Below are 27125 nucleotides of genomic sequence, written 5' to 3'. Positions count from 1 at the left end.
AAAGGTACCCATTTGGGTTGCAAGGGTATGCTAAAAGGGTGGCTCAACGGAACACATGAACACCCATAGCATGAAGGCATGCATGCTAAACAAGGGTATGCTAAAAGGGGCACAAAGGAACACATGCACACCCAACATGAAGGCATGCACTTGCATCCAAGGGACACCACAATATAATACATATAAAATTTAATAATTTAAAACAAGAGTTTAAAATTAAAAGTTGAAAGTTAGAGCCTATAGGGAATATGTTTAAGTATTTTTTAACCTTTAAACCGAACCACATAAACAATAATTGATAAGCCGATAAACCGATAAGCCGATAAATTCAAAACCGAACCGAAACCAATTAGTAAACATTTGAAACCAAACCAAACCGTTTATTTATCTTTGAACCTATAAACCTTTAAGCCACGGTTTTTCTGTTCGGTTCAGTTTGAGCCGAAACCAGGCCCATTGTTAATTGCATGCATGTCTTACACCCTCACATGCATCATATGCATGTGGACATCTATATAAGAAACAAAGGAAGAGAAAGAAATGGGGGATCAAGCTATGTATTGAATCAAGATCTTATTACAAAAAAACCTAGTTATCTTATTGGTGAGGTGTCTTGTTTCTCAACATGGAAGTCAAGGGTTCAAACTCGTAATTGGAATATCCATCTCTCTTTCACAACCACATTAGTGTGTCATTTCGGCCACTACAATTTCATTTCATGTGGTCATTCACTGTTCTCTGAAATTCTCGTCAAGAAGGAAATAGCACTAGCGAAGATCATTGTCACTGCCCGCTAAAACGTTGCGCACCACCACATTACCCCTCTTACACATCAATCCACAACACCGCTGAGTTTAGTTCGGGTGCGTCTTCAACAACAAAGAACAACTCGACAATAGATCTAAATAACCAATTCATCTCCTCCATAACCACTAGCGGATAGAGGCCCAGTGCTTGACCACGCACATGTGACATGCACATCACGACGTTTGGCATGTGTGTCACGCAACACCGTTAGCATTATATTTGACCTTGTAAATCCACCTATAGTTGGTCGCTTTCTTGTGTGGTGAGTGGGGATGAGATCCTATGTCTTGTTCTTGCATAATGCCTGGATCTCCTCATTCATGGCTTCGACCCATTATGGATCCTTGGCTACCTCGGAAAAATTTTCCGGTTCTCACACTATTGCCACGTTCATCATAAAGGCATAATGATATGCCATGTAGTCATTTTAGCTAAATCGTCTGATCGTTTTTTTCTCTCGGGTGGAGCGACAAAGTTTCTCGTTTGTGGTAGCTATGACCTTCTTTACTCCATTCGTCAGCATAATAAGATCATCAAGGCCTTCAAACTCACTGTCGAGTGAGTGAGTTGATTCGTTGTCATTTGGATCTTCGTACTATGGCATTTTGGCCTTCCCTTTGTTCATCTTTGAACTCAACCGAGATGTGCTTTGGTCGTTCAGAGGCTCTTGTGGCTCACTGAGCCTAGTTGTAATTGGGTTTTGTTCTATTATATGCCTTAGTTGACTAACGTGTTCTATCTGTTGGTCGAACGAATTCATGTCGACTGGGATCGGAGTTGAAGTCGACTCTAGTTCATACCATGATGCCGACTTGTCGAAAATGACGTCCCGACTCACTCGAAATTTTTATTATAACACTTGTACCCCTTTTGTTCGAGTGAGTACCCTATGAGGATACATTTCTCCGATTTAGGATCGAGCTTCTGTCGCTTCTTGTCGGGAATATGTACATAAGCAATTGAACCAAATATCCTGACGTGGGATAAATTTGGCTTCTTCCGAAAACTTCCCGTGGGGTGTGACATCATGCATTCCTGATGTTGTGCACTAATTCATGAGGTAGATAGTTGTGTTTGTCGCTTCTGCCCAGTACAACTTCGGTAGGTTTTTCTAGTTCATCATTGCTCTTGCCACCTCCAATATGTGTCGAATTTTCCTTTCGGCTACTTCGTTTTGCTAAGGTGTGTGTTGATAGACCCAAGCATTGATGGAAAGAGTATCGTTTATATGGGGACTCAAAAAATCATGACTAGGAATTAGTTGGGTACAATCATTCTTATTGTTCCCAACTAATCATTGCATATTGTTACTCTACATGCAAAACAGAAAAAGAGGGTTAAACTTTGTTTAAAAGATATATTTGTCATTATTTGCAAATAGTAATCTTACATCGAGACTAAAGTTGGCCTTAAAGATGTAAAAGACATAAATGCCATCATAAGATAGGAATTAGATACTATGCTTTGTGAAAGAACAATTTTAAATCCTAGAAATTACGAAATTGAGAAATCTTGAAGGGTCCTCTCTTAGAGAAAAATCTAGGGTGGGTTGGTCTTCTTTCACTCATACAAAATTGTCTTAACGCACCACTTTTAAATGTATACATAGAAAGAGTAGAACCAAGATCTAACAAGGATTTCTAATTGCAAATGCAATGTGTGGCCAAATATATCGAGAAAAAACACAACAAAGATCTGATGAGGATTTCTAATTGCAAATGCAATGTGTGGCCGATATATTGAGAAAAAACACAACAAAGATTTGACGAGGATTTCTAATTGCAAATGCAATGCATGGCCAAATATTAAGAACGAAAACAAAGATCTAAGGAGGAGTTCTAATTGCAATCCTATTGAGAAAGAACAGAACAAAGATCTAATGAGGAGTTCTAATTGCAATGCTATATTTGACCACACATTTAGAGAGAATTATAAAGTTGGATTGGGCGATGAGTAGTTAATTGTGATTTGTGTCTATAGTCCATAGTAAGTAAAATACTGGAATGCATTGGCACAACGTTCTTTTTCATACGAATGCATGCGAATGAGTATGTTATAAAAACGTTCGTATGTTTTTTGTAACACCTTTTACCTTATCTTTCTTACCTTAAAAAAGATTTACCTTACCTTATAATAAATAATGAATACAAAAGTATGGTATTTACCATATTTCAAAGCTGTTTACCATACGCGAATGAAACCTATTCGAATGCGAATGCACGTATAGAATGAACCATACGTGCATTCGCATAATGTTTGAAATGAATATACAAAACAGAGGCCAGTCATAATTCTTTTCTTCTACCCCTCCTCTGTTCAGACAGATCTCGCTTGCCTTTGCATAATAGCCATGGTGCGATCGAGCTTCTCACCCCACAGGAAGCAGTCACATGATGGTTCAAGCAGTCGTTGGAACCAGAAAGACCTCCTCCCCATTGCTGCCCTGCTCCTGGCTGACTCCATCCTTACAGCTCTCATAGTCTACAAAGTTCCATGTATGTCCATCACATCCTTTTCTTGGCATCCTTTCGTATTTTCTATATGTTTCATTACTCCATATCTCCTATAAATGTTTCTTTGGATTCATCTTGGGACTTAATTTGCAGACACGAAGATCGACTGGGATGCCTACATGTCTCAGGTGAACTTATTTTCTTCAGAATTCGGGAATGAATGTTGAATTTTGGATGTCTGATGTTGTTTGAAATATAAGTTTTGAATTTTGAATCTTGATTGTTGAAATGTAGTTATTGGATGTGATTTAAATGTTTAAGCTTGAATGTGGAATGTGGAGTGGAATGTGGAAATTCTGAATATTGGATGTTAAATGTTGTTTTGTATTTTAGTGATTCTGGCGATAAATTTTGTTTGGTATGTTGATTGTTGTTTTTTACTTTGAGTGATTCAGGTGATGAAGTTTGTTTGCTATGTTGGTTTTTGTCTTGTATTATGAATATTTTTAGGTGTAGGTGTTTGTTTTATGTAAATGATGTGCTAATAGAAAGACTTGTTGATGCAACAGGTAAATGGATTCTTGGAAGGAGAAAGGAACTATGCAAACCTTAAAGGAGATACTGGTCCCTTGGTGTACCCTGCAGGATTTCTCTACTGCTATTCTGCTATCAAACATCTCACTGGAGGCGAAGTGTTTCCGGCACAGGTGGGAAGCTTACTCTTGCATAATCTGTTCTTTTGCTGACATATTTCTAACAGGCATGTTATCTTTGACACTAATATGGATAGAAATTACTGCACATGAATGTCTGATAGTATCAGAGCTAGAATTATGGAAATGTATCAAGGTTGCATGCCTCAAGAGAAGTATCTAATTTGTGAAATGTTGATTTCTGCCTGATCTTTTCCATAAATGAGATGTATTGGGTCTTGGTGGTATTGGGACAGGAACTATTGAATTGTTAACAACTGGTTGAAAAGCTTGTGATATTGTGGATCATTCAGATAGAATGCCTTTCTAGCAGTTTTCTGGAAGATTTCAGCATTGTAATAGCATATAAGATAATTGTGATAGGAAACACTGTTCTCACCCAGAGAGGGCTTCCAATTGGAACCTCTAACGGTACCAAATGAATAGAATTATGACACATTTCATATATTTGTCCATAGTTTCATTAGCGCTTTTGATGTATTGCTATAAGTTGAGCCTCTCTCATGTTCTAGAATTTTTTGTTGTGAATTTTCTAATTTCTTTTGCCATATTTTTCAGGTTATATTTTTTTTTCTCTACGTGTTGAATTTGGGCATCGTCATGGTACTCTATTATCAAACTAAAGTGGTGAGTTTTATAAGTTATATTCAAAAAGCCACTTGAAAATGCTTGAATTAGGCAAATAATTTGACTGGTTCTTTGATTTAGACTTGTGGGTTCTGTAAGTTCTAAAAAATGATAGAAGGAAAATTACAGATACATAGAAACATATATTACCATCCTCAGGATACCAAATACGACTCATTCTGCCCAAAACGAATGCAAAGCTAGCTGTAAGAGCGGGGAAAGGGGGGGGGCTCAATTTTTGTTAGGTTGTCTTCATATTCTAATATTTGACTGGTTCTTTGATTTAGACTTGTGGGTTCTGTAAGTTCTTAAAAATGATAGAAGGAAAATTACAGATACATAGAAACATATATTACCATCCTCAGGATACCAAATATGACTCATTCTGCCCAAAAAGAATGCAAAGCTAGCTGTAAGAGTGGGGAAAGTAGGGGGGGGGGGGGAGGCTCAATTTTTGTTAGGTTGTCTTCATATTTTAATATTTGTGCTAGATATTTCACCAATGCAAGAGACTTAGAATATCTTCTGATAAATCTTGTCTTCCCATCAATATATGAACGTGAACGTAGATACAGTGGAAATTTGTGCTGTCTTTATAAGACTTAACTTTATATTATGTATGCATTGTCAATATCCCTCAACTTTTAGTTGATATCCAGGTGCATGGCCATATTTTCACAACTCGATTCTCTAAAGAATGAAGATGGTTGGAGAAATAGTACTCCAAACTGAATCTCTACTGTAGGTTTATACCTCATATGAGGCTTCCCACTAATAATATAATTTTATCACAGAGAAAACTTTTGTAACTAGTTGTTGTGGCCGCTTCAATGAGCAATACATTTTCTTTTACGTGATTTTATAATGAGCTAATCTGAATCTAATCAAACAATAACACTAAAATATCCTCCCTCTAATGTTCGTAACTAATTATTGTGTGCATTTCATGGTTGGATAGGTTTAACAATCAATGTGTTTTTGTCTTGATTTTCCAATCATGTGATGGGGATGCAAGCAAACTATAACCCCATCGTGCCCTTCCTACCTGTAATAAGACCATGGGGAGACTAAATTGCTTGGTATATTTGGTTCCATACCTCTCATCATATTATGGATCGATCTTGCAATGCATTCTCATCAACCATGTATTTTGCATTATGCTAGCACCAACCGTTTGAGATTTTTGACATGGAGATGTCTCCTAGATAGGAGGTCAATTACGAGAGAAATTACCTAGACAAGAGACCAATTACTAGAGAAGTTAGATCGCTTGCATTGTTTTTCTGTGTTTTTTGTTTGTTTCCATATCTTGTGCCACAATTTTGTTGTGTTTCCATATTTGCAACACTTATATGGCAATAGTCATGCAAGAAACTATTATTCTCTCATATCAATGTGCTGGATGAAAATAAAAGATCGTTTCTATAACAAATGTGCTTGGGTTACCAATAAGAGCAATGGGGGGGGGGCTGACTTCTTTGAGCATTTTCACATACTGGCATCTGTCAAAAATTTGAATCTTTGACTCCTTGGATGCAATTTACTTCATAAAGAAGCATGTTGCTATTGTGTTTTTATTCCAGAATAATAAGGATATGTTTTTCTTGATTTAACACTAAATTTGGTTTTACAGCTGCCATGGTGGGGTCTTCCTTTGCTCTGCCTTTCAAAAAGAATGCATTCTATTTTTGTGCTTAGATTGTTCAATGACTGCATTGCTACAATGTTGGCACATTTGGCGATAATTTTTTTCCAGAATCATAAATGGAAGGTTGGAATAGTGATTTTTAGGTAATTTCAAATGATCCTTTGGCTTCTTGGGATGCAAATGTTTGATAAGTCATTGTTGCAATGAATTCATGTTGGCTTTTTATGCAGTTTTGCAGTATCTGTCAAGATGAATGTACTTCTATATGCACCATCTTTGCTGTTATTGTTACTGGAGGTATGCTTCTGGGCTGTGATGAATGTGCACTTATTGTAACATATAGCAACAAATTATCATTGTAGTCTTTTGATCATTTCAAACATTTTCGCAACATTACTCACGAAAAGATTATAATCTCTTTAATATCTTTGTCACACAGGAACTGAGCCTAGGGGACACACTGCTGACACTCTCACTTGCTGCATCCCTTCAGGCAAATCAATAACTGATTGTTTATTACAGAGTGAATTAGAAATCAATTTTAAATTCTGAATGATTTAGGTATTGCAGTTTGGTCTGCCATAGATGCAGGCAATTTATTGAAAGTTGGCAAAATACTGAGATTATATTTCTGGGATCTCTATTCCAGAATTAGGACTATTTTATAAGTGATGAATGTTACATTAATTTTTATTGAATAAATTTAAAATAAGATCTGATGAGGTTTCCAAAGTTGCACATAAGAAATAGTAGATTATATTAGATATTTTTTAGCGTCCATAGAGAGGCCAATATTGACCCATGGAACCTAAGTACACAAGTTTTCTTGATGTATGTATCCTTCCCAAGAAGGGAGATTCATACTTTGAAACACAAAGTCTTGATGTATGAATAAGACATACACATATGAGCTCAACCTTCTTGACATTCTCTTTAGTGTGACACTCAAGTCATCACCCCCTCTTAATCTGTCATTGTAGCTTTCACGAATTCACTATATGCGGTGCATGTAAAAAGCAAGTGATACTCATCCTCTACTAGCCCTTCCTCACATATCTTACATGCCTTTATATTTGACAGATTTTGATGCTGTGATGCAATTTCCATACTGAGCTTGCATTATCGAGTTTAAAGGAGTGTCAGGGCTCTAAGAAAGTTAATACTTATATTAAGAATGGGATAATGTTGAATATGATCAAGAAGCCTTCTTGCATTATATTAAATCCAACATTCAGGGTTGATGTTTGTATTGTAATAGTAAGCAGTGCTATCGAGAAAACATTCCGACATCCGACATATGACCTCGTCTATTTACCTAAATCATGTTATTATGGATGGGGATTTCTGAAACTTTGGATGGACTTGGGGAGTTTGCATTATACTGTGCCTGAGAGATCATTGTTGGAATGTGATATTGGAGGATGCTCTCAAAATAGATAATGTATGGGGTAATATGTATGAGGCTCTTAAAAAATCCTAGAGTTCAGGCAACTCACAACAAACTTAGAATGCTGTGATACAGCTAATTTCCAGAAATGTTTACTTGAGTGTTAATAGATTGCCAAATTCATTGGAGATGTGTATTGCACAACTAAGCATATCTTTGGAGATGTGTTTCACTGCTAAGCAGACTTCCATACAAACAATTGAGGTAGCATGAGTTTATTTTAGGGAAAAGTACCAGGATACCCCTGGAAGTTTGTCTATTTACCAGAATGCCCCTGGAAGTTCTAAATTTACCAAACTACCCCTATGTCCAAAAAATTACACTTTATAAAGTAATTATACACTCAAATCTTTGGTAAATAGGGCTAGTTCAGGTCCATTTCTTCCATCCTTGGTAAATAGGGCTTGTAGATTTGAGTGTATAATTACTTTATAAAGTGTAATTTTTTGGACATAGGGGTAGTTTGGTAAATTTGGAACTTCCAGGGGTATCCTGGTACTTTTCCCTTTATTTTAATGGATGCTTGAGCTAGCATTTGTAGGTTCCTCTGTGAAAAGGCTGGATGTGTTAAATGTACACGGGATAAATGGAGGAAAGGGCATGGTTCTTATATCTTGAAATACAGAATTAGTACTTGTGCCAAACTAATCCTGCAGTGTTATGATTGTTGACTTTTGTAACATGATGTTGGTAGATGATACCTATAATGGTAAAGGTGACACTTCATAATGTATATAAAGATTGTGGGTTCAGGAAATCTGTAGAGCATGGTTGGGAAATGGGTATGGTCAGAAACAGAATCCCTCCAAGGAAAACATGGGATAAAATTGTAGAATGTGAAACATATTTATCCATGTATTAAATTATGACATAATATGTAATTAAACATGTAAGTTCTAACATATTAAAACATCATCCAGATTCCAGAGTACAAACTTGGTGTGATTGCTCTAGGGACCAGAGATAAAAAGCTGAAACTAAATGGATCAATTCCAACCATCATAGATTAGGAATCAGAAGTTTGCAAGAGAGAGGCTGCACTATGTAGGGAGGAGTGGGAAACCCATTCAATAACTAAGTTATTTTTTGAAAGAAACTGTACTGTTTCCCAAATCATTGGATAAAGTAGGGAAATCAAATTGCTTGTTTGGTTGAGACACCTAGATAAATCATGAATTTTTAGGCTGAAAAAGGTAACATGGGGAGGTAACATCCACTGGTTTACCCTTGGTGATGATTGTAACACTTGGCGTATATGTCTGCACTTTTTGAGTTTGACAAGGATATCCGCACTGGTGCTGATTCTGACAGTATTCTTCTCCCGAGTTCACCTTAGCTACCTCATGCTTAAACCCATTGACCTCACCTGCTTTGATCACAACTTTAAGCCACCTGCTGCGAAGATTGATTTCAGTCCTATGAGTGTCTTTTTATTATTGTTCATAGACCACGTTTTTAATTTCTTGATGTATACTGATCATACTATTAATTGATAAATTGAGGTTTGATATTTCTCATGTAATTTATAAGTCTCCAATGTATCTAAAGGAGCTCATAGTTTTAGATATTGCTCATGGAAGATTTCTGATCATTTTGCAGATTTCTCTTGGAATGCCATTTTTGTGGACATATCCTCTGCAATACATTTCAAAAGCTTTTGATCTTGGCCGTGTTTTCTTGTATACCTGGTGAGTTGATTGCATTTGATGGATTAGATTTAGTATGTGCAACTAGTTTAGGCATAGGGGAGAAGAAGAGACGTTAATTACATTACTATCCTTGGTTAGATAAAGAAAGAAAGAAAGAAAGAAAGATATATTAATGTCTTTTAAGAGGCCAAAATGGCCTATAAGACCAAATAAGAGATTACATCTTAAGTGTTGTCTCGTCTTGAGAAAAAATCAAAATAAAATAAATATTACACAGTAAATATAAAAGTAAATAACATGAAAGGAAAATTAATGAGGGAATCTGGTTTTTGGCACATGTGAGATCCTCAAATTAGGTATATTGTAGCTTTTGTCTTTGAAAGATCTCTAGCATAGGTCAATCCAAAATGGAAATGTCTCCGAAGCGAGGGAAGCACCTACGATGGCGAGAGATAATGGCTTTTATCTGTCGATGACAAGGGTGTCGAGGTCGTGGTCCATGGGGCCGAGGCCGATGTGCACGGCAAATTGCCATTGCCCGATCAATTGTAATCCCTTTGTTATGTCCTGGTCTGAAGCCCATTTGTGTATCCCAGGGTTGACTTCTAGCATTAGGAGTGATGGGGCTAAAGAAAGTTGTGATTGTTCTTTGTGGATGAGCTTGTGTGGCTGTATTCTTCAACAACTTTTCCCGATGTCTCTTGAGCTCTAGCAAGAAAAGTCCTAGGCATCGTTGGTCCTCATATTCCATTACCTTGCGTAGTGGACCAAAGCCTTGTTTAAAGAGGCAATGGTATCTCCCTCTGATTTCATAAAAGACACTACAATGACAAACATAGTGTTCTTCAGATTCCACTTCTTGAGGACACAATTGGCAAATTCTCTCTTCTAGAGGTAGTCGTGTATATCTGCCTACCTCAATCTGTAGCTGATGTGATGAAGTTCGCATCTGCCCTATCACACTACGCAGCACATAGGATAGATGTATGTCCATATAAGGTGGCCTGATGACAAATCCATCCTCCGATGCATGTAAGAAGTGTCTTATAGTGGGCCATCTTTGTACCAAGTGGTATTTTGGGGCTGATCCATGTTATCTTGTTTTCTAAGTTAATAATATCAGTGCGGATCACTCTATTCTTTTCCACTTTGGTCATATTTAGATGGGAACAGTCCAAGCTATATTGGAACGGGGGTAGTGCATTTATACTCATGCCATGTGGCTCGAACCATTGCTGCATTTTAGCATACCAACAATGAGTGTCTCCATTTTCAGCCAGTTGTTTTGATGACATAAGTGCCAACCTTGGGTACCTTCGTTTAGGGAGCTCCCAAAGACGTTGGATAAATGTCACTAATCGGAACAGCGCCTCGGTTATTATAGGTGTTGATCCCATCTCTGCCTGGATTATATCGTGGGGCACCATGCTTTGCTCCTTATCATGCGAGCAATCATTGACACTAAAGGTCTCTCTAAATCTTTCTAATGATTTGCCTTATTAAGACTCGGTCCCCATGTCTCTATTCCATAGAGAAGAGTTGGTGTGACAAGTGTATCAAATAACCATAGCTTAGTCCGTGGCTCTTGGAACTGCAAATGTGTACATTGTCTCTCGAGAGCACCAAGGGCTGCATATGCACGAGAAAGTCGGGCACAAGCAGCCTCTTGTAAGGAGAACCTAGGTCCTGTAAATGTTACTCCTAGGTATGTGTAGGAGCGTGTGTATTCCACCTTCTCCTCTCCCAAGAAGAATTCTGGTTTTGATCTTGTTACCCATGCTTGGGTGGTGTTAAACACCATCACTTTAGTTTTATTCATGTTGATTGACAAACCTTTGTCTGTACAAAATAGTTTTTAAGGCATTTAGATGTCTTTGTAGTCCCTCCGGAGAGTCAGAAATCAGCACAATATCATCAGCATATAGTAATATTTGAGAAGAAGTTTGGAATACCAGTTTATAAGACATTTACTGGCACATTTATGAAGGGAGGATGGCAATATAGATAACACATTACGAGAACCACTATCTCGTTGCAAAGGATTTTGTCCTGTTTGTGTTGTTGGTGTTAATATGAAATTTAATGGAGCATGTATGAAATAGTTGCAATGAAAATATTGACTGCAAACTAGCTGAGATACTGTGCCTTTCAAAGAATTTTAATTTCTATGTAGCTGGAGCATTATATACTTTCTGTCAAAATCAATGTTGTTTGTCCTTGTTGGGAAGTGACACAGAATATTCACCAGTTCGATGCTGTGGGAAATGACATTTCCCTAGTACATATACTCTAGATAACAATGCCATATTTGGTCTATTTCTTTTCATGCAGCTTAATCTCTATTCACTCATTTGCTCCTCTCAAGATCCTCACTCATTTGCTCCCAGAGAACATTATATCTCATTTGATTCTCTCTCCCAGAGAACATTATATCTATTAATTCACGATTTTTTGTGGTCATCGATATAGAAGACTATCATAATAGAAGAAATCAGGTCAAAACAAAGATATGCTATGGTGCCCATGTGGATCATAACTTTAGACTTCTTCATATGCAAGAAATCACCGTTACTTTATTTTTATAATCAGCAATGGAACAGATCTTATGATAATTTACAAGAACTTGATCATAAGAAATGATATAAAACGAGATGGAATGGGAACTCAATGACCAGAAGAATAAGAACAAGACACATACAAAACTCTCTTGTGTTGCATGGGAGTGTTGGCAAGGCTGAGGAGGTTGTAGCTCAAGGCTCCTTTTTATACTTTGATAGCTAGAATTTTCTAGAAAATCCGAGGTTGTAAATTTATAGAACATGAAAGAAGATTTGGAGATTTCCAAGAAGTTTTACATCAAGCAGTAAAAATATAAGCATTTAATTGAACCCCCAACGAGAAGCTTTACACAAGCATTTCCATTAAGGTAACATGAGAAATCAAGATTGAAATCAGCATGAAATATCAGGTATCTGATCAGTATCACATATGTTATTCCTTGCTATGGTAAAGTCAGATGGTCTAATGGGGGAGTTGGTAGCAGAAGCTAGACAATTGCAGTGTGACCCAACAAGAAAATAAAAGAGAAGAAAAGAAAATAAATTAAAGAAGGGGATTGATGTGGCTGCAGTCTTTCGACCTGCCCTTGCTATCTGAACCTCACCCTTCCACTGGCTATGCAACGACCGGATCAATGTGATCTCATCTTGATGTTGATGATCTTGCTGATGGTGAAGAAAACCAACTGTGGCCTTCTCCAACCAAGAGTCACAACAAAACTCTACATGAGAAAAAGATATAGCCTAACCTCATTTGAAAAAAGAACGACTTGGAAAGGCAAACCAAGATTAGCAGATCACTTCAAATTATTGTATTTTATAAATAATGAAGATGATACTCGAAGATTAATTAATATGGCATGTGCACAAATATTGAATAATATCTATAACATCATATAAAGAAATTTACAAATTATTAATTATTCAAGCAAAACCATATAACATGAAGTCTTCATTGGCAATGAAGAAGATTTGAGTTTCTGGTGCCTTATCTTTAATTAAGTACAAGCATCCTAGCTTTGGAGCTCATTTATCGAGTTTTTTAAGAGAAGTTGCAAACAATGGCTAAACCTAAAGTAAGTGGGTATTTATTGAAAACTTTCCTGGGGAACTAAAGTCGAGCTTGTAATTCTTAGCAACTATATATACCTATAGTATTGCATGCCTTATCTTGCATGACCATTTGATTACATTGCTGAAGATAAGACGCATTTATTTTTATTGATAATTATTATCATTATGAATGTGGATATTAATTATGGTATGCTAATGAAGACCCATATTTTTTCTTACACCTTCATTATATCATATGTCACGTGCGCTATTCAACAAAGCATAGCAACAGGTTAACGAATATATTATTGTAAAGTAAAAAATATATATTTTCTACTGAACTCTGAGAACATGAAATCAACATGATGTTCTAGAAAACATAACCTGGCTTTGTGATTTATATTATCTTCGAATGTATGGAAGAGGAGACCATCAACAATTTGACAAGTACATGACGTGCTTTGAGGGACGGAGTAAAGCTGGAAAATGTAATTTAGCCTAATTCTATCTAAAATTCATTGGCCACACTTTCACGGGAAGTTCAATGTCTGAAAATGAATTATTTGAAGCAAACCAGAGTGAAGCATGACAACTCAGAAGAGAAATCAATATATCAGTAATTTAGTATTGTAACAAAATTTTTAATGGAATATTTAGAGCGTCAATTATTTTCATGGATGCTAGTGTCATACAAAGCATTGTTGGAGTTGCCTAGAACAAGTGACGTATTGCTATTAAATAGTTTGGTCTACACAGAGGTCAGTGGTAGACACCAACTATTCTTTATGGCTTTGATCAACATACTTCCTCAAGACTCTGAAGATCACTGCTCCTCAGAAGAATTTTATTTGTAACAAAGATAGAAAACAAGTCCAATTGTTATTGATCTAAAAAATCACAACACATGATAGAGCCAGCTATGAGTCATCACTATTCGGAAAATGTCAATTTTTAAAATTTTTGTTGAAGTATCAATTTGCTTTTTGTTTAATCCACCCATGATATGGGCTTCAGATGAGTTCTGTTGGAACATCGAGGAGATCTAAAATGTGAAGGTACGTCATACAGAAGCAATGCTCCAGGTTGGTGTCATGAAAACTTTCTGCATGTTTGAATTGCATTTGTTGCACTTAAGTGTACATAAGCACATCTTGAGAAGCGTAAGTTTGGTTTGCATGGAAATATCAGTCTATAATGTGATATGAAGCTTTATCCTGAGGGTGCTTGTTCATCGTGAATCTGCTTGTAAACTTGATTGTGTGCTTGTATAGAGCGACTTTCTCCAACTGTACTTTATTGGATATGTTTTAGACGTTATTTATTCCAAAGGGTTCTAGATTGTGTCCATTTCCTCATGGTCAATAATTTGGCATATAATGAAGTTTTCATCAAATGTACTTGATATGACTTCTTATGGTCACATTTGATATTCTATGTTTACCATTGATTATATCAATTGCTCTCTATTATCTACTTTTCAGTTTGACAATCACCTGTTTCTCTCTCAATATAGCAACTTAGAAAATCTGGTTTTGTTTTGAAATTCAGAGTTTCCAGAAATTCTGAATTGCAGGGACTTTGAAATGTCTTTCTTGCTGTCCTTGTCTAGAAACTTTAATATGATCTTTAAAGTTATGACGTGTTTTGACTAAAAAATGAAGGTCAAATTCTAATGGAGGCCTTCTTGTCTTGCAGGTCAGTGAATTTTAAATTTATTCCGGAGGAGTTATTCGTTTCAAAAAAGTTTGCTTTGACATTATTGTTCATCCATTTGACTTTGCTTTTCCTCTTTGCACAATTCAAGTGGACCAAGTGGGTATTCGTTCATTAATTTGCCATTTTTTATAAAATGATTTGCATATTTTTTATTTGCATTTAAGTCTTGACTTTCTTGACAGATGAACTAAAGGAAACACACTCAATTTCCTGTTAAACATTATGTTGTGTCATCTGCAGTGGCTGTTGATTGAAATGTCTTGTGTGAAATCTTGAATAAAAAATCTAATCATGCAGCTTTAGGTCTAACTATGCTATGATGAAGATTAAAGAAGTCACATTTGTTTTGGCTCCAAAGTGAGCAGAACCAAAATAGAAAGAAAAGAAAATGTGCATTTGAGCTTCGTGAATCTTTCTATGATTTCTTCAATTTCTGTGTAGCTTTATGAACTTTAAATAAATTACTGTGATTTCTGTAGAGAAATTTTACACCTGGTTGAAATGGTTCCCCATAGCTTCGCTACTGGTCCTAGTGGAAATTGGGGTAAGAAAAGAAATAAACTGAATTGTAATGCTAATTAACTTAAGCATAAGGGAAAAATGAACGATGAGGCTAAACTTGCAAGCATCGTCAAATATATGATACCATTTTCAGTAAAAAGGCTAAAGAAAGTTGTAGTTGGTACAGGGTGATGGATAAAAATCACTATGAGAGGCCTCACAATGGGAATCTGATCACTGTATTGTAGATAAATTTCAGTGTTCTGTATGAATTTGAAGTAATCAGGACTCTGCAACAAAGTTAGTGGCCAGACTTACAAGCATCACCAAAAGCATGATACCAATGTCAATAAAAAGGATCAAGAAAATAGTAACAAGAACGCTAGAGCTGAGTAATGTGTAGTTGATACATGATGGATAAAAATCACTATGAGAAACCTCACAATGAGAGCTAATCTCTGTATTGTAGATAACTTACTTTCAGTGTGTTCTGCATGACGACTTTGAAGCAATCAACATTTCACTTTTAAATTCTGCTTTAATGGGGAAAAAGAGCATGAGTTTTGAGGTGGGCATGTCACACAAATGGAAGTTCGATACTTGGGTACAAGGATGAAATATCACACGAATAAATTCCTATACATATCTTCAGTGGGTTTGTCAACCTTCCCAACTACATTGATTCCAGTATCTCACATAGCATATGTAGTATAATTGTACAGATCCACACATCGGCCCTCTAACTGTGAATAAATGCCTGAAACAAGTGAGTACCTCTGCCAGCTATGCTCCCTATGGTTGGAAACAAAGGAGAACTTGTATGTCAGCATTCTATATTCTGTGAGAAGGCCCTGGACTCTTACAAAAAGTTGCAGATGCGGAGGACCAGATATGCCTGGAATTCTACTTGCTTGGGCTTCGAAGTTACGGGGAGAAACTCTTGAGAAGCAATGGAATACAGCCTCCAGGGGACAGGAGACAAGTCAAACTAGCCAGATAGAGGACCATCACTAACTTATCATTGCCAGAGCTCCACAGAGCTCCTCCCCTAAAGCACAACAGACAATAGAACAGGCTCTAAGGAGTCACTCTGGAAACAGCTACAACACTCTATTTACCTAAGTGGCATGTGGTTCACATTAGGTCTTCTCTCATCCTTTCCAGGACTAGGTAATGGGAGACTGATGTTTTGTGCATTATTATACAGGCACTCATCGAGACTAAAGCCATCTCCACATCTCTCTAGCTATGTGCTCTATGAAGGATTGTTCCCCAAGTTCCCATGCTGTATGGAAGAGTAAAGTGTGATGTCTGTATTGAACCACCACAAATTTATCTATAGTTCTTCAAACTATCACAGGCAATCTTATGAGAGTTCTTCGAACTGTTTTTCGAAGGTTCCAAGGTTGCTTATCGATGAGAAAGCTGAGCACAGGAAGACTCCCCTGTAGGGGGAATCTAAGTATTGTGAAAGTTGCTTCTCAGTATCTTAGGATTGCATGTATGACAATTTTTCCTCTTCCAGTAATAATTATGTTTTCAACTGTCTTTCAGAGGTTACAAAGCTGCATATCTATGAAAATTCCAAGCACAGGGTTTATCACTTTGGTTTTATGAAAGATTTACTGAATAATCTTTACCCCGACAAAATGACTTAAAGCATCTAGATGTCTTTGTAGTTTCTCCAGAGAGTCAGAATTCAGCACAATATCATTGTCATATATTAATACCAGGATGTCTTCAACTGTCTTTCAGAGGTTACAAAGCTGCATATCTATGAAAATTCCAAGCACAGGGTTTATCACTTTGGTTTTATGAAAGATTTACTGAATAATCTTTACCCCGACAAAATGACTTAAAGCATCTAGATGTCTTTGTAGTTTCTCCAGAGAGTCAGAATTCAGCACAATATCATTGTCATATATTAATACCAGGATGTCTTCAACTGTCTTTCAGAGGTTACAAAGCTGCATATCTATGAAAATTCCAAGCACAGGGTTTATCACTTTGGTTTTATGAAAGATTTACTGAATAATCTTTACCCCGACAAAATGACTTAAAGCATCTAGATGTCTTTGTAGTTTCTCCAGAGAGTCAGAATTCAGCACAATATCATTGTCATATATTAATACCAGGATGGCTATCTACGCTAGGCATGATGCTAAGCTACCCAATCTCTCTATTTCATTATCTCATAGCATTAGATCCATAGAGAGTGGGTGAAAGTGGGGATCCTTGTTTCACTCTAATAATGCTAGCAACTATCGCGGACAACTCATGAGCACACACTAGTATCATAGAATGTGTAGGTTCCTCGAGGCATATGTATAATGATTATTTCTATGATGCTTCACTGTGTATGCACCTCTTAACATGATTATTTATTTATCTGTTACTTCTGCACAGCTTGTAAATATATAGATGGCTCTTTCCTCTTTTATTTTATAGTTTACCCAAACCTTAGTTATGGACAATTCTGAACGTAAAGAAATTAAAATACTAAAATATCCTAGTTCTAAACTCTTTCCTCTTTTCATTTATGAACTAGCCATTTTTTTTCTTTATTGGCTCTTTCCTCTTTTATTTTATAGTTTACCCAAACCTAGTTATGGACAATTCTGAACGTAAACAAATTAAAATACTAAAATATCAGAGTTCTAAACTCTTTTCTTGCTCTTCAGACAAAAAGGAGGGTTGTTTCCAGCTTTGAACTTAATGGCCAGACTGAAGCAATTATTAGGCAATGGTTCGCCAAGAATTAATAAGACTGAAAAGCTTCTAGATCCAACATGTAAGGCTACTTTCATGTGATGGAATATCAGAATATTTAGTGACTTACACTGCATGCTTATTCCTCATGGATGTTTTTGTTGATTTTCAGATATAACCACTGTTCTTTTTACTGGAAATTTCATAGGCATATTATGTGCACGTTCCCTCCATTATCAATTCTACTCATGGTAACAAAACATATAAAAAATAGGTGGATAACTTGTCACCTAGTATATTGGCTTTTAACATGAATTGAAAATTTTTCAGGTATTTTTATTCGTTGCCTTACCTTCTTTGGAGATCATGTCTTCCAACATATTTAAGGTGAGATATGTCATGGATTATTATTGCTTTATACTGTCAGAAACTTCTACTACCCAGGCCTAAATTCCACAAAGTATATTATCGTGTTCCCTGACCTGAAAAGATTCTTGAATACCCTTTGGAACATGTTGACCTGAAATCCATTTTATTACTCCATTGTTTCTATGGATAGAATCGATTTCTTTAGTAGAATGTGGCGTTTGCTCATTTGAATGGAAGATACTCCATTCACTGAGAACGTGTGGGATGCAAGCATGAGGTGCAGAAAAGCTGCTGTTGAAATGATGTCGACGTTCGTTGAGCTTAAACGCAACACAGTTAATAGAGCCACTTCATACTTATCAGTATCACTGTTTATATTTTCAGAATTTTCAGGATTAAACTTCTTTATTTGGTGAGAATTTCCCTTCATTGGATTACATTAAAACCTGATACAAAGGATCTCAACAGCAGTGTGACAATTTCAAAGAGTTGGAGCTTAGTACCTTGCACTCATCTACTGTGAGGGTTGGAAATTAGTGGGAAAAGTTTCAGGGGTGTCAGACGTTTTGCTCGTATTTCAATGTGACTCTACATGATGGCAGTAGAAGTGGGTTTTAGTACTGCAGGAACACTCTACTCCTATTTAGGGTTTTCTATTCTAGTATCAAATTGGATACAACGCATAGTGTTAGTTGTACTGTGGCCAGCAGATTCCAAGTATCAATGAACTTTATGTAGCAATATTGTTTTTTATATAGACAGAAAACACTAATCAAATTGCTTGCTTTTGATGCAGGATAATCATATTTGGATGTATTGAGGTATGCTGGAACATATATCCATCAAATAGCATTTCATCGTTTGTGCTTTTGACATCTCACTTGATTCTTCTGGGGGGCCTCTGGTGGGGACCTTCTGATTCTCCTATCATAAAATCAAATCCAACTTCCAAGAAGTCTGCCTAAATATTTTCGGTAAAGTGGTCTATGAAGGTTTTGTTGGAAAATCCACCTGGCTTTGAAAGCTCAAGATATTCTATGAGTGGCCTTGGCAACACATGAAAATCATTTGATGTTGTTTGGACAGAAGTTGGGAACTGGTTTGTCAGATTTATTTGTGATGGTTTTTATAAATCAATGGAAATCAAAACACAACAGTTTTGGATATAAATTTCACATGAAAATGAGAACCTCTATGTGCCTTTCATTATCTAGGCCTATGACGTAAGCATGTGTTGGCATTATCTACGCTTATGAAGTAAATATCTGCTAATGTTTGCTACAAGGGTTAACTCATATTGATTTGGCAAACTTGTGTTTGGTGCAGAATGACTTTGAGCAATTGTTATTGGAAATGCAGGCATACATGTGTTGTGATTTGAATATTGATCTTTAGTATAATTGAGATTGCTAATTGAATATTTCAAATCGGACGATTTGGATCAATTGTTGGCATTACAAAATACCGCTATGTATAATATTCGTTTCATGACATGGAATGCTTAGGAATTTATCTGTAAGATGTTTTTTTACTTGGCTTAATTCAGATGAGGGCTACTTAACAAGCAGATTGTGCTCAGCAGCAATTAAAGAAGACAAACCTATCTCTGATTACAAGAATATATGAGGTGTTATGTTTATTTAGGTCATCGGCAATGAAATAGTTATTGGTTGAAATCTTAGTGAAAAGAGAAGCTTCAAAGCTTTACATGCTCAAATGCTTTAACGTTACCATTCAAATTTAGGCGATTGAAGTGATGGCGAAGTCATTGAATCAATTGCTTGGTAAATTTCCAAGTTAACAACACCCACAACTGCACTATAACAACCCAATTGGCTTTAGTAAGTTGGCATCTAAGATGCTTGTTCTTGGTATCTCGCTCAATAACTTTCTAGAAAAGGCACATCCTATTTGAAATTTGAAGCTCAACTTGTATGAACATGTGCTTATGAAGAAAAGTGTGATGTATAAAAACGTATTATTGTAATTTGTATGAACTATCTAGTTACATGAGGAACTAGATTTGTGACTTCTAGTTAGTTGTCAACAAATATTGGATATTCTTATGATAGGATCATACACGAGTGGATGTATATGACTAGACTCCACCAACCACATTTAATGTGGTAGTTCCTTGAGAGACTTGATATAAAGCCCTCTTCGCCCATGGTGTGTTCTCTTGAATATTTTTAGTTAATCAATTTGATTTTCTCTTTTGTGCATAAGTTGTCATTCCCCTCCTGGGTATATATTTTATATTTAGGTTTTTTCTTTGATTCTTCTCTTGCTCACACATGTACAACGGTTTCATGTGTTGACATTGTTGAGAATGAAGCTCAACTTGTATGAACTTGTGCTTATGGAGAAAACGTGGTGTGTGAGAACATCTAGTTACATGAGGAACTAGCTTGTCACTTTCTATTTAGTTGTCAAAGAAGATTGGATATTCTTATGATAGAATCGTACTCGAGTGAATGTCTATGACTAGACTCCACCAACCACATTTAATGTGGTAGTTCCTTGAGGACTCGTATATAAAGCCCACTTCACCCTTTACGCGCTCTTGATTATTTTTAGTTGATCAGTATGGTCTTTCTCTTGTGTGCATAAGTTGGGTTTTTTGCTGATTCCTTCCCTTGCTCACACACACACACACAACACTTTCATAACACTTTGACTCTACAAGTCTCAAATTTTTTACAACATTTTCAGCCACCGCTGAAACATGACTTGTCCACCATTGCTAAAGAAGAAAATTTTGAATTAAAGTTGAGATTACCATCCTATGTTCAACATTTGAAAACACATCCTATACCTCAAATAATGTGACATTTAAACATACCTTTATCATTAACCAAGTTCCATGTTCAATAGTCTTATGATAAATGTTATTGGTCAGCATTTTGACTATCAAATGCCCAAATTTTCTACAATTAATCTACCATGGTCATTAGATTCTCTCTCTCAAACTATGAAATTCGGAAATAAGATTAGTAAATTTTTGCTTAACGTTGTACCAATTAAAAATCTCGGGGCCAAACCCTCTTGCCATTATATTTAGAGGCACAAACTAAATCCCATTTGGGGGTATAAATTATTATCAAAAAATTTTGTAGTTGCGTTGCTTTCCCATTTCTATGTGGTGCGAAGCTATTCATCCTAAAATGAACTACTTAAAAATTTCAACCGAGAGAAGATGAAAAGGTAGACTTGAATGAAAGGATGTGGATGTAATCTATAGACTATAACAAACATGTGCTTTTCACATCACACGCCATAGAAATAAAAGATTTCATTTATGAGGCAAGAATGGCATATGACTCCCCATGAGAGTGAGGAAAAGGAACATCACTACAAGGAAAAGGAAATGAAGAGATATTAGTGCCTTTCAAGGGGCAATATTGGCCATTAAGAATGAGAGAGAGAGAGAGAGAGAGAGAGATGAGAAAAAGCAACATCTTTGAGGAAATATTAGAAAAGAAAGAGGGATAATAGCATCTTGTAATTGGCCAAAATAGCCAACAAGATCAAACAATAGTCGAGAAGATGTAGGGCTAGTGTGTATTATGTGTTTGGAGAAGGTAGTATTTTTTTTCATTTGCACAAGGGGTAATAATAAACACAAGTTACCCTCATATATGTATAATGTTGCCAAAGTTGGACATATACACAAAACCCAATTCACCCACCTTTGGTTTTGACTAACTCAAATCACATAACGTTAATGGCCACGCTTCGGTATTTGCACAACCGCAGCACTAAACTTCAATCATCCTCATCTATCACTATTGATGAAACCGAACTTATATATATGTAGAACATATTTTGTTGATCTCCTGTCCTCCTTGTCGACAAATCCAATCACGTTAACCTTTTTTTCCATCTTACACAAAACACAACTCTAAACTGCTACCACACCTCATCTATCGCCCACTGTGAAAGCCGACAACATATACAAAACCCACTTGATCTCCTCATTGTTTGGCAGACAATCGAATAACAGAAACGTAGTACTTACACGCGAGAGATAAATTGGGGGTTTGTATTGAATACGGGCCAAATCTGGGGTCGAACACGGAACATGTAGTCCAAGAAGAGGTGTTTTCTTATTCATCAATGATCATCTTCATCTTCATCATAAATCGATCATTATAATTTATCTTCTTCTTCTTGGCCCACAATACAACACAACACACTTCAGAAGACACTTCTAATAAAACTCATAAGACCAACAAAAAGGAAAAGAGAAGGAAAAAGAAATGAGAAAGAAAGCAGCTCCTTCTCTCTCTGTCCACAGACGAGACAGGGGTAAGCAGTAGCTAAACCCAATACTCACACACAGACACACGCCCCAATGGCATCCGGATTGATGGCCTTGCTCCAGGCTGCCTTGCAAGTCCCTGCCTGGGAATACTTTGCCCTTTCCTGTGTATTTCTCATCTGCTTTCTCTACTCCTCTCTGGAGTTCTACTTCCTTGAGGACCTTTTTAATGCTTTCAGAGGCCATCCTGTACAGCTTCTCTACAACCGTGCATCCTCTTTAGCCCATGAAGTTCTTCCTCGATGCAAAATACTCAAAAAGAGGTAATCCACTTGTTTCTCCGATCGGCTGCTCTTGTAGTGATGATTGTATAGTTTTTGGTATGTGATATTATGCATAATGAAAAGCATATTCCTAGCACTATAAATTCCTTGCTGGATGAGATCAATCCATGACATGGAGACGATATTATTCAATATAAAACAAGCCCGTGATTTGAGTCTATCTTAGGGATGATACAAATTGCATCCAACTTGTTAAATGTAGTATCAAGCTTATTTGAATTGTTAAAATTTCCCCTTGCACTGATATGAGTGCAAGGTGGAAACATTTAGTTTGACCACAATCCAATTAGCAAGCATTTGATTTATTCTATGGAAGATACGTGGAAATTATGCTGTAGATATATTCCATGGAGGATGATGACGCTTTTATTGTTCATCCTAGACCATTGCCAATCAGCAAAGGTGCATCATCTCCCTTTGATTTTTACATTGTTCATTGTCCTCCACCTCATGTTTATTTATTTGTTTGTGTTGATTAATGTAGCCATAGATAACTGCCAAAATTCTCTGTAATCTTAATTTCCATCAAGATGATGCATAAATAGTTAAGAAATTTCATTGAATTATGATACAATCAAAATTTAATGTATCTATAATACTACAGAAATGATTTGATGGATGCTTCACTTTTGTACTTTTTTATGGGGCACAGCACATCATAGTAGGCAGGCATCCTCCTATGAAGGACAATGCAAGTCAATAATAATGCGATTATGCTTTGCAATGTGGATTATACGCATATAGTAGAATAGCCTCTTAATGGATTTGGTTATCATGGACGCTAAACACAAATTCAGCAATTGTTGGGTTAAATCTTCTCTGCAGATTATCACTTTCTGGAGAATAGATCTTCACGTTAACTCTGATTCTGTGGACCTCTGATGTACCTTTAGAAAGAATAAGTCTTTGAATTGAAAACAACTTTAAATGATTTGGGGATATCTTTTAAATGCAGGTATTGGCCAACCCCATGGCTTTGTTCTCCCCATGTGCAAACAGCCTTTCTTCACTTCTTTGGGCGACCACCAACATTTGATTATCAACGGTAATATTTGTTATAAAATCTGTCTAGCGTTTTCCTCAGGAAGCATCTCTATTTTTAGATTTTTTAACCTTCAAGAAAGAAAGATATATTAACTTCTTTTAAGAGGCCAAAATGGCTATAAGACCAAACAAGAGATTACATCTTAAAACATTATCTCATCTTTGAAAAATCGCAAACCAAAATAAATATAACCAAGTAAAAAAGTAAATAGAAATAGAACTATGACATGACAAAAGAATCTCTTCATTTATACATGTAAGATTCTCTAGTCAGATTTATTGTACTTTTTGTCTGTGAAAGATCTCTAGCATAGGTCAATCCAGATTGGAGGGGTCGAGGAAATGAGGGAAGCTCTGCAATTTTGTCGATGACAAGGATGGTGAGATTAGGCTAGGGCCTATGTGCACGACAAATTGTTATTGCCCGATCTATTGTAACTCCTTTGCAATGTCCTGGTTGTGAGCTCATTTGTGTAGCCCTCTATTGGCTTATAGTATGAGGAGTGATGAAGCTAAAGAAAGCTGTGATTATTCTTTGAGTGCTGGCGACACCCATATATGGCCATGAGGGAGACTCCTGATATATGCCATCATTTGCATTATTATAACTGATTGGAATTTTTGAAGTTGACATTATGATGTGCATGTTTCTTGTACATGACATTGTGTTAAATAGTAGATTCAAGTAAGCTATGTTCAGGGAGCATGAAGATCACATACTTTGGGAATGCAGCTTGTCGAAATTGCCGGTTTACTATGCGGTGGAATTTTGACGGAGCTATTTTCTTGATCTTAGATATCTGATCTTCAAATGCCCTGAGAAATTAGGCACATATGATGCACCTCACTATCATGGTCACATGCTGCCTTGTCATCTAACATCGTGATTCACCTCCATTTACACCATTTCATCCGTGAAACCTCTTCACCAGTCAAACATCATACTTACACACAAAGGATGTGAGGTTCATAGAAGTCCAAGTTGATATGCTCATTGCTCGGGTCATTGATTTCCTCCTTTTGGCAAAGATAGTTGCATGCCTGCTCATTCTCACTCTAGGTTAGTACGTTGCTCTCAAAAATTAAGGATTCCTCACTGCACACTAACAACCACTTCAGGATACATGGTCTTTTTGCATTTTTTTCCCCGAACAAAAGATGATGCAGACTTTATGCGTTGACTTGGAGAGGCATAATTATTCATAGGATGGCGATTGTTGTTTGTCAATCTACCTTATATAAAATCACAGTTGATAAGAACTCTTGCAGTAAAAATAGATAGCTAACTGTCAAGCTCTTGTGAAATCATTAAGCTTAGCACATACATGTCCAACCATAATTCTCAAGTTTTTACTCGTCATGAAATTTTAGTCACTCCCCCTTTACTTTGGGATGGGATGGTTCGTCAATACGACCCAACTTCGATATGCGTTCAGCTTTTCTGCCGACAACACCGTCGTCAGCATGTCCGATCCGTTCTTCGTTGTGTGGATCTTCATCAGAGCAAACTCCTTTTCTTCTACCCTCTCCTGGAGCCAATGGTATCTCCTCTGGATGTGCTTGGTCCTCGAGTGGTAGGCGACATTCTTCACAAGGTGGATGGCGCTTTGGTTGTCGCAGTAGAGTGGGAATTCTTCTTGCCGAATCCCCAACTCTCCGATTAACTCCTTCATCCAGATTATCTCCTTGCCGGCTTCCGTTGCGGCCATATACTCCACTTCTGTGGTTGACAACGCCACGGCCTTCTGCAGCCTCGACTACCATGAAACGGCTCCCCCTGCATAAGTCATTACATACCCGGACGTGGATTGGATGGTATCTGCATCAATGGACATGTCCGAGTCGGTAAAACCTTCTAATAGGGGATTACCTGAACCGAATCAAAGGCACATGCTCGAGGTGCCTCTTAGGTACCGAAGTATCCACTTCACTGCTGTCCAATGCTCTCTGCCTGGATTGCTCATGAATCGGCTGACGACTCCGATAGCATATCCGATGTTTGTTCTGGTGCAAACCATCGCATACATAAGGCTTCTGGCTGCTGAGGCGTAGGGTACCTTCATCATCTCAACCTTTTCCGCCTTCGTCTTTGGGCTTTGTCTCCCGGACAACTTGCTGTTTGTCGGCAGTGTCAAACTGACTGGCTTCGCGTTTTCCATATTGAACCTTTGGAGCACCTTTGTCACATACTTCTCTTGTGACAGCCACAATAACTTCTTTGTCTGGTCCCAGACAATGTGCATCCCTAGGATCTATCTTGCTGGACCCATATCCTTCATTGAGAATGATCTGCTCAAGGCCTTCTTCAGCATTCAGATCTTGATATGGTTCTGTCCGACAATCAGCATGTCGTCCAAGTACAACAGGAGTATGAGGAAATCTCCTCCGTCGAACTTCCTCACGAACACGTAGTGGTGGGCCTGCGCCTTGTGGTATCCATGGTCGGCCATGAAGGATTCAAACTTTCGGTACCACTGCTGGGGAGCCTGCTTCAGTCCATACAAACTCTTCTTCAACTGGAATACTAGGTTCTTCTTCCCTTCTTGACGAATCCTTTTGGTTGTTGCATATAGATTTCGTCTTCGAGGTCTCCATGCAGAAATGCCATCTTGACGTCCAGCTGTTTGATTTCAAGGTCCATATTGGCCGCTATGCTCAGCACAGTTTGAATGGATGTTATCTTCACTACTGGGTCAAATATTTCGTCAAAATCTACCAGTCGGCAATAGTCTTCTCCTCCATGAAGACTATGCCTCGGCTTCGAATGACCTTGTCGGCTAATTCCCACAGCCGGTAGCCGAACTCGTCATCGCTGTATCCGAGAAATATACATGGCCACGTCTTCAGATCCAGTTTTCCCCTTTGGTCCTTTGCCACATGCACGTAGGCAAGATAGTCAAACACCCTCAGATGTCGGTAGGAGACGTCTTTGCCGATCCACACCCTTTGTGGAATATCTCCGTCTAAGGGCATTGAGGGTGATCTGTTTATCACGTACACCGCCGTCATCAGCGCCTCAGCCCAGAACGTCTTGGACAGCTTGGCATATGCTAACATACTTCGGACCCTCTCCATGATGGTCCGGTTCATCCTCTCGGCCAACCCGTTGAGCTCTGGCGTCTTCGGTACGGTGTACTCAAGTCGGATTCCCTTCGCTCGACAGTATTCTTCGAACTGTCCTTGGTATTCTCCTCCATTATCCACTCGGATTGCTTTTAGTTTCCGT

General features: G+C 37.4%; 2 protein-coding genes across 4 annotated transcripts; both read left to right on the top strand.

The window, feature by feature from the left end:
* The first annotated feature begins 3082 nt into the window (after positions 1 to 3082).
* On the top strand, positions 3083 to 19695 carry LOC147855604 (dol-P-Man:Man(5)GlcNAc(2)-PP-Dol alpha-1,3-mannosyltransferase-like). Of its 3 annotated transcripts, XM_087329981.1 has the most exons (13): positions 3084 to 3302; positions 3414 to 3448; positions 3830 to 3967; positions 4532 to 4600; positions 6234 to 6391; positions 6479 to 6545; positions 6688 to 6741; positions 9295 to 9383; positions 14651 to 14767; positions 17854 to 17963; positions 18054 to 18132; positions 18212 to 18268; positions 19047 to 19695. In XM_087329981.1, the coding sequence occupies exons 1-13, from the start codon at positions 3158 to 3160 to the stop codon at positions 19213 to 19215; spliced, it is 1287 nt and encodes a 428-aa protein (XP_087186107.1). In that variant the 5' UTR covers positions 3084 to 3157; the 3' UTR covers positions 19216 to 19695. The 3 variants fall into 3 exon arrangements, 2 of the variants coding, with proteins under 2 accessions (XP_087186108.1, XP_087186107.1); XR_015530770.1 differs by lacking the exons at positions 17854 to 17963; positions 18054 to 18132; positions 18212 to 18268; positions 19047 to 19695 and adding exons at positions 15151 to 15215; positions 15360 to 15827; positions 15956 to 16310 and having other exon boundaries at positions 3083 to 3302; XM_087329982.1 differs by lacking the exons at positions 17854 to 17963; positions 18054 to 18132; positions 18212 to 18268; positions 19047 to 19695 and adding exons at positions 15151 to 15215; positions 15360 to 16310 and having other exon boundaries at positions 3083 to 3302.
* A 2848-nt stretch (positions 19696 to 22543) lies between these two features.
* On the top strand, positions 22544 to 23941 carry LOC147855603 (uncharacterized). The gene is made up of 2 exons (XM_087330513.1): positions 22544 to 22834; positions 23811 to 23941. Exons 1-2 carry the CDS (start codon positions 22605 to 22607, stop codon positions 23902 to 23904), a joined length of 324 nt encoding a protein of 107 aa, XP_087186639.1. The 5' UTR covers positions 22544 to 22604; the 3' UTR covers positions 23905 to 23941.
* The last annotated feature ends 3184 nt before the right edge of the window (positions 23942 to 27125 follow it).

This window comes from Azolla caroliniana, unplaced genomic scaffold (assembly GCF_043228905.1).
Source record: "Azolla caroliniana isolate FFs.n. ecotype wild unplaced genomic scaffold, voAzoCaro1.0.p SCAF_14, whole genome shotgun sequence".
Taxonomy (NCBI): domain Eukaryota; kingdom Viridiplantae; phylum Streptophyta; class Polypodiopsida; order Salviniales; family Salviniaceae; genus Azolla; species Azolla caroliniana.
The sequence above is the reverse complement of the archived record's forward strand: the minus strand, read 5'-3'. Positions and strand labels throughout refer to the sequence as shown.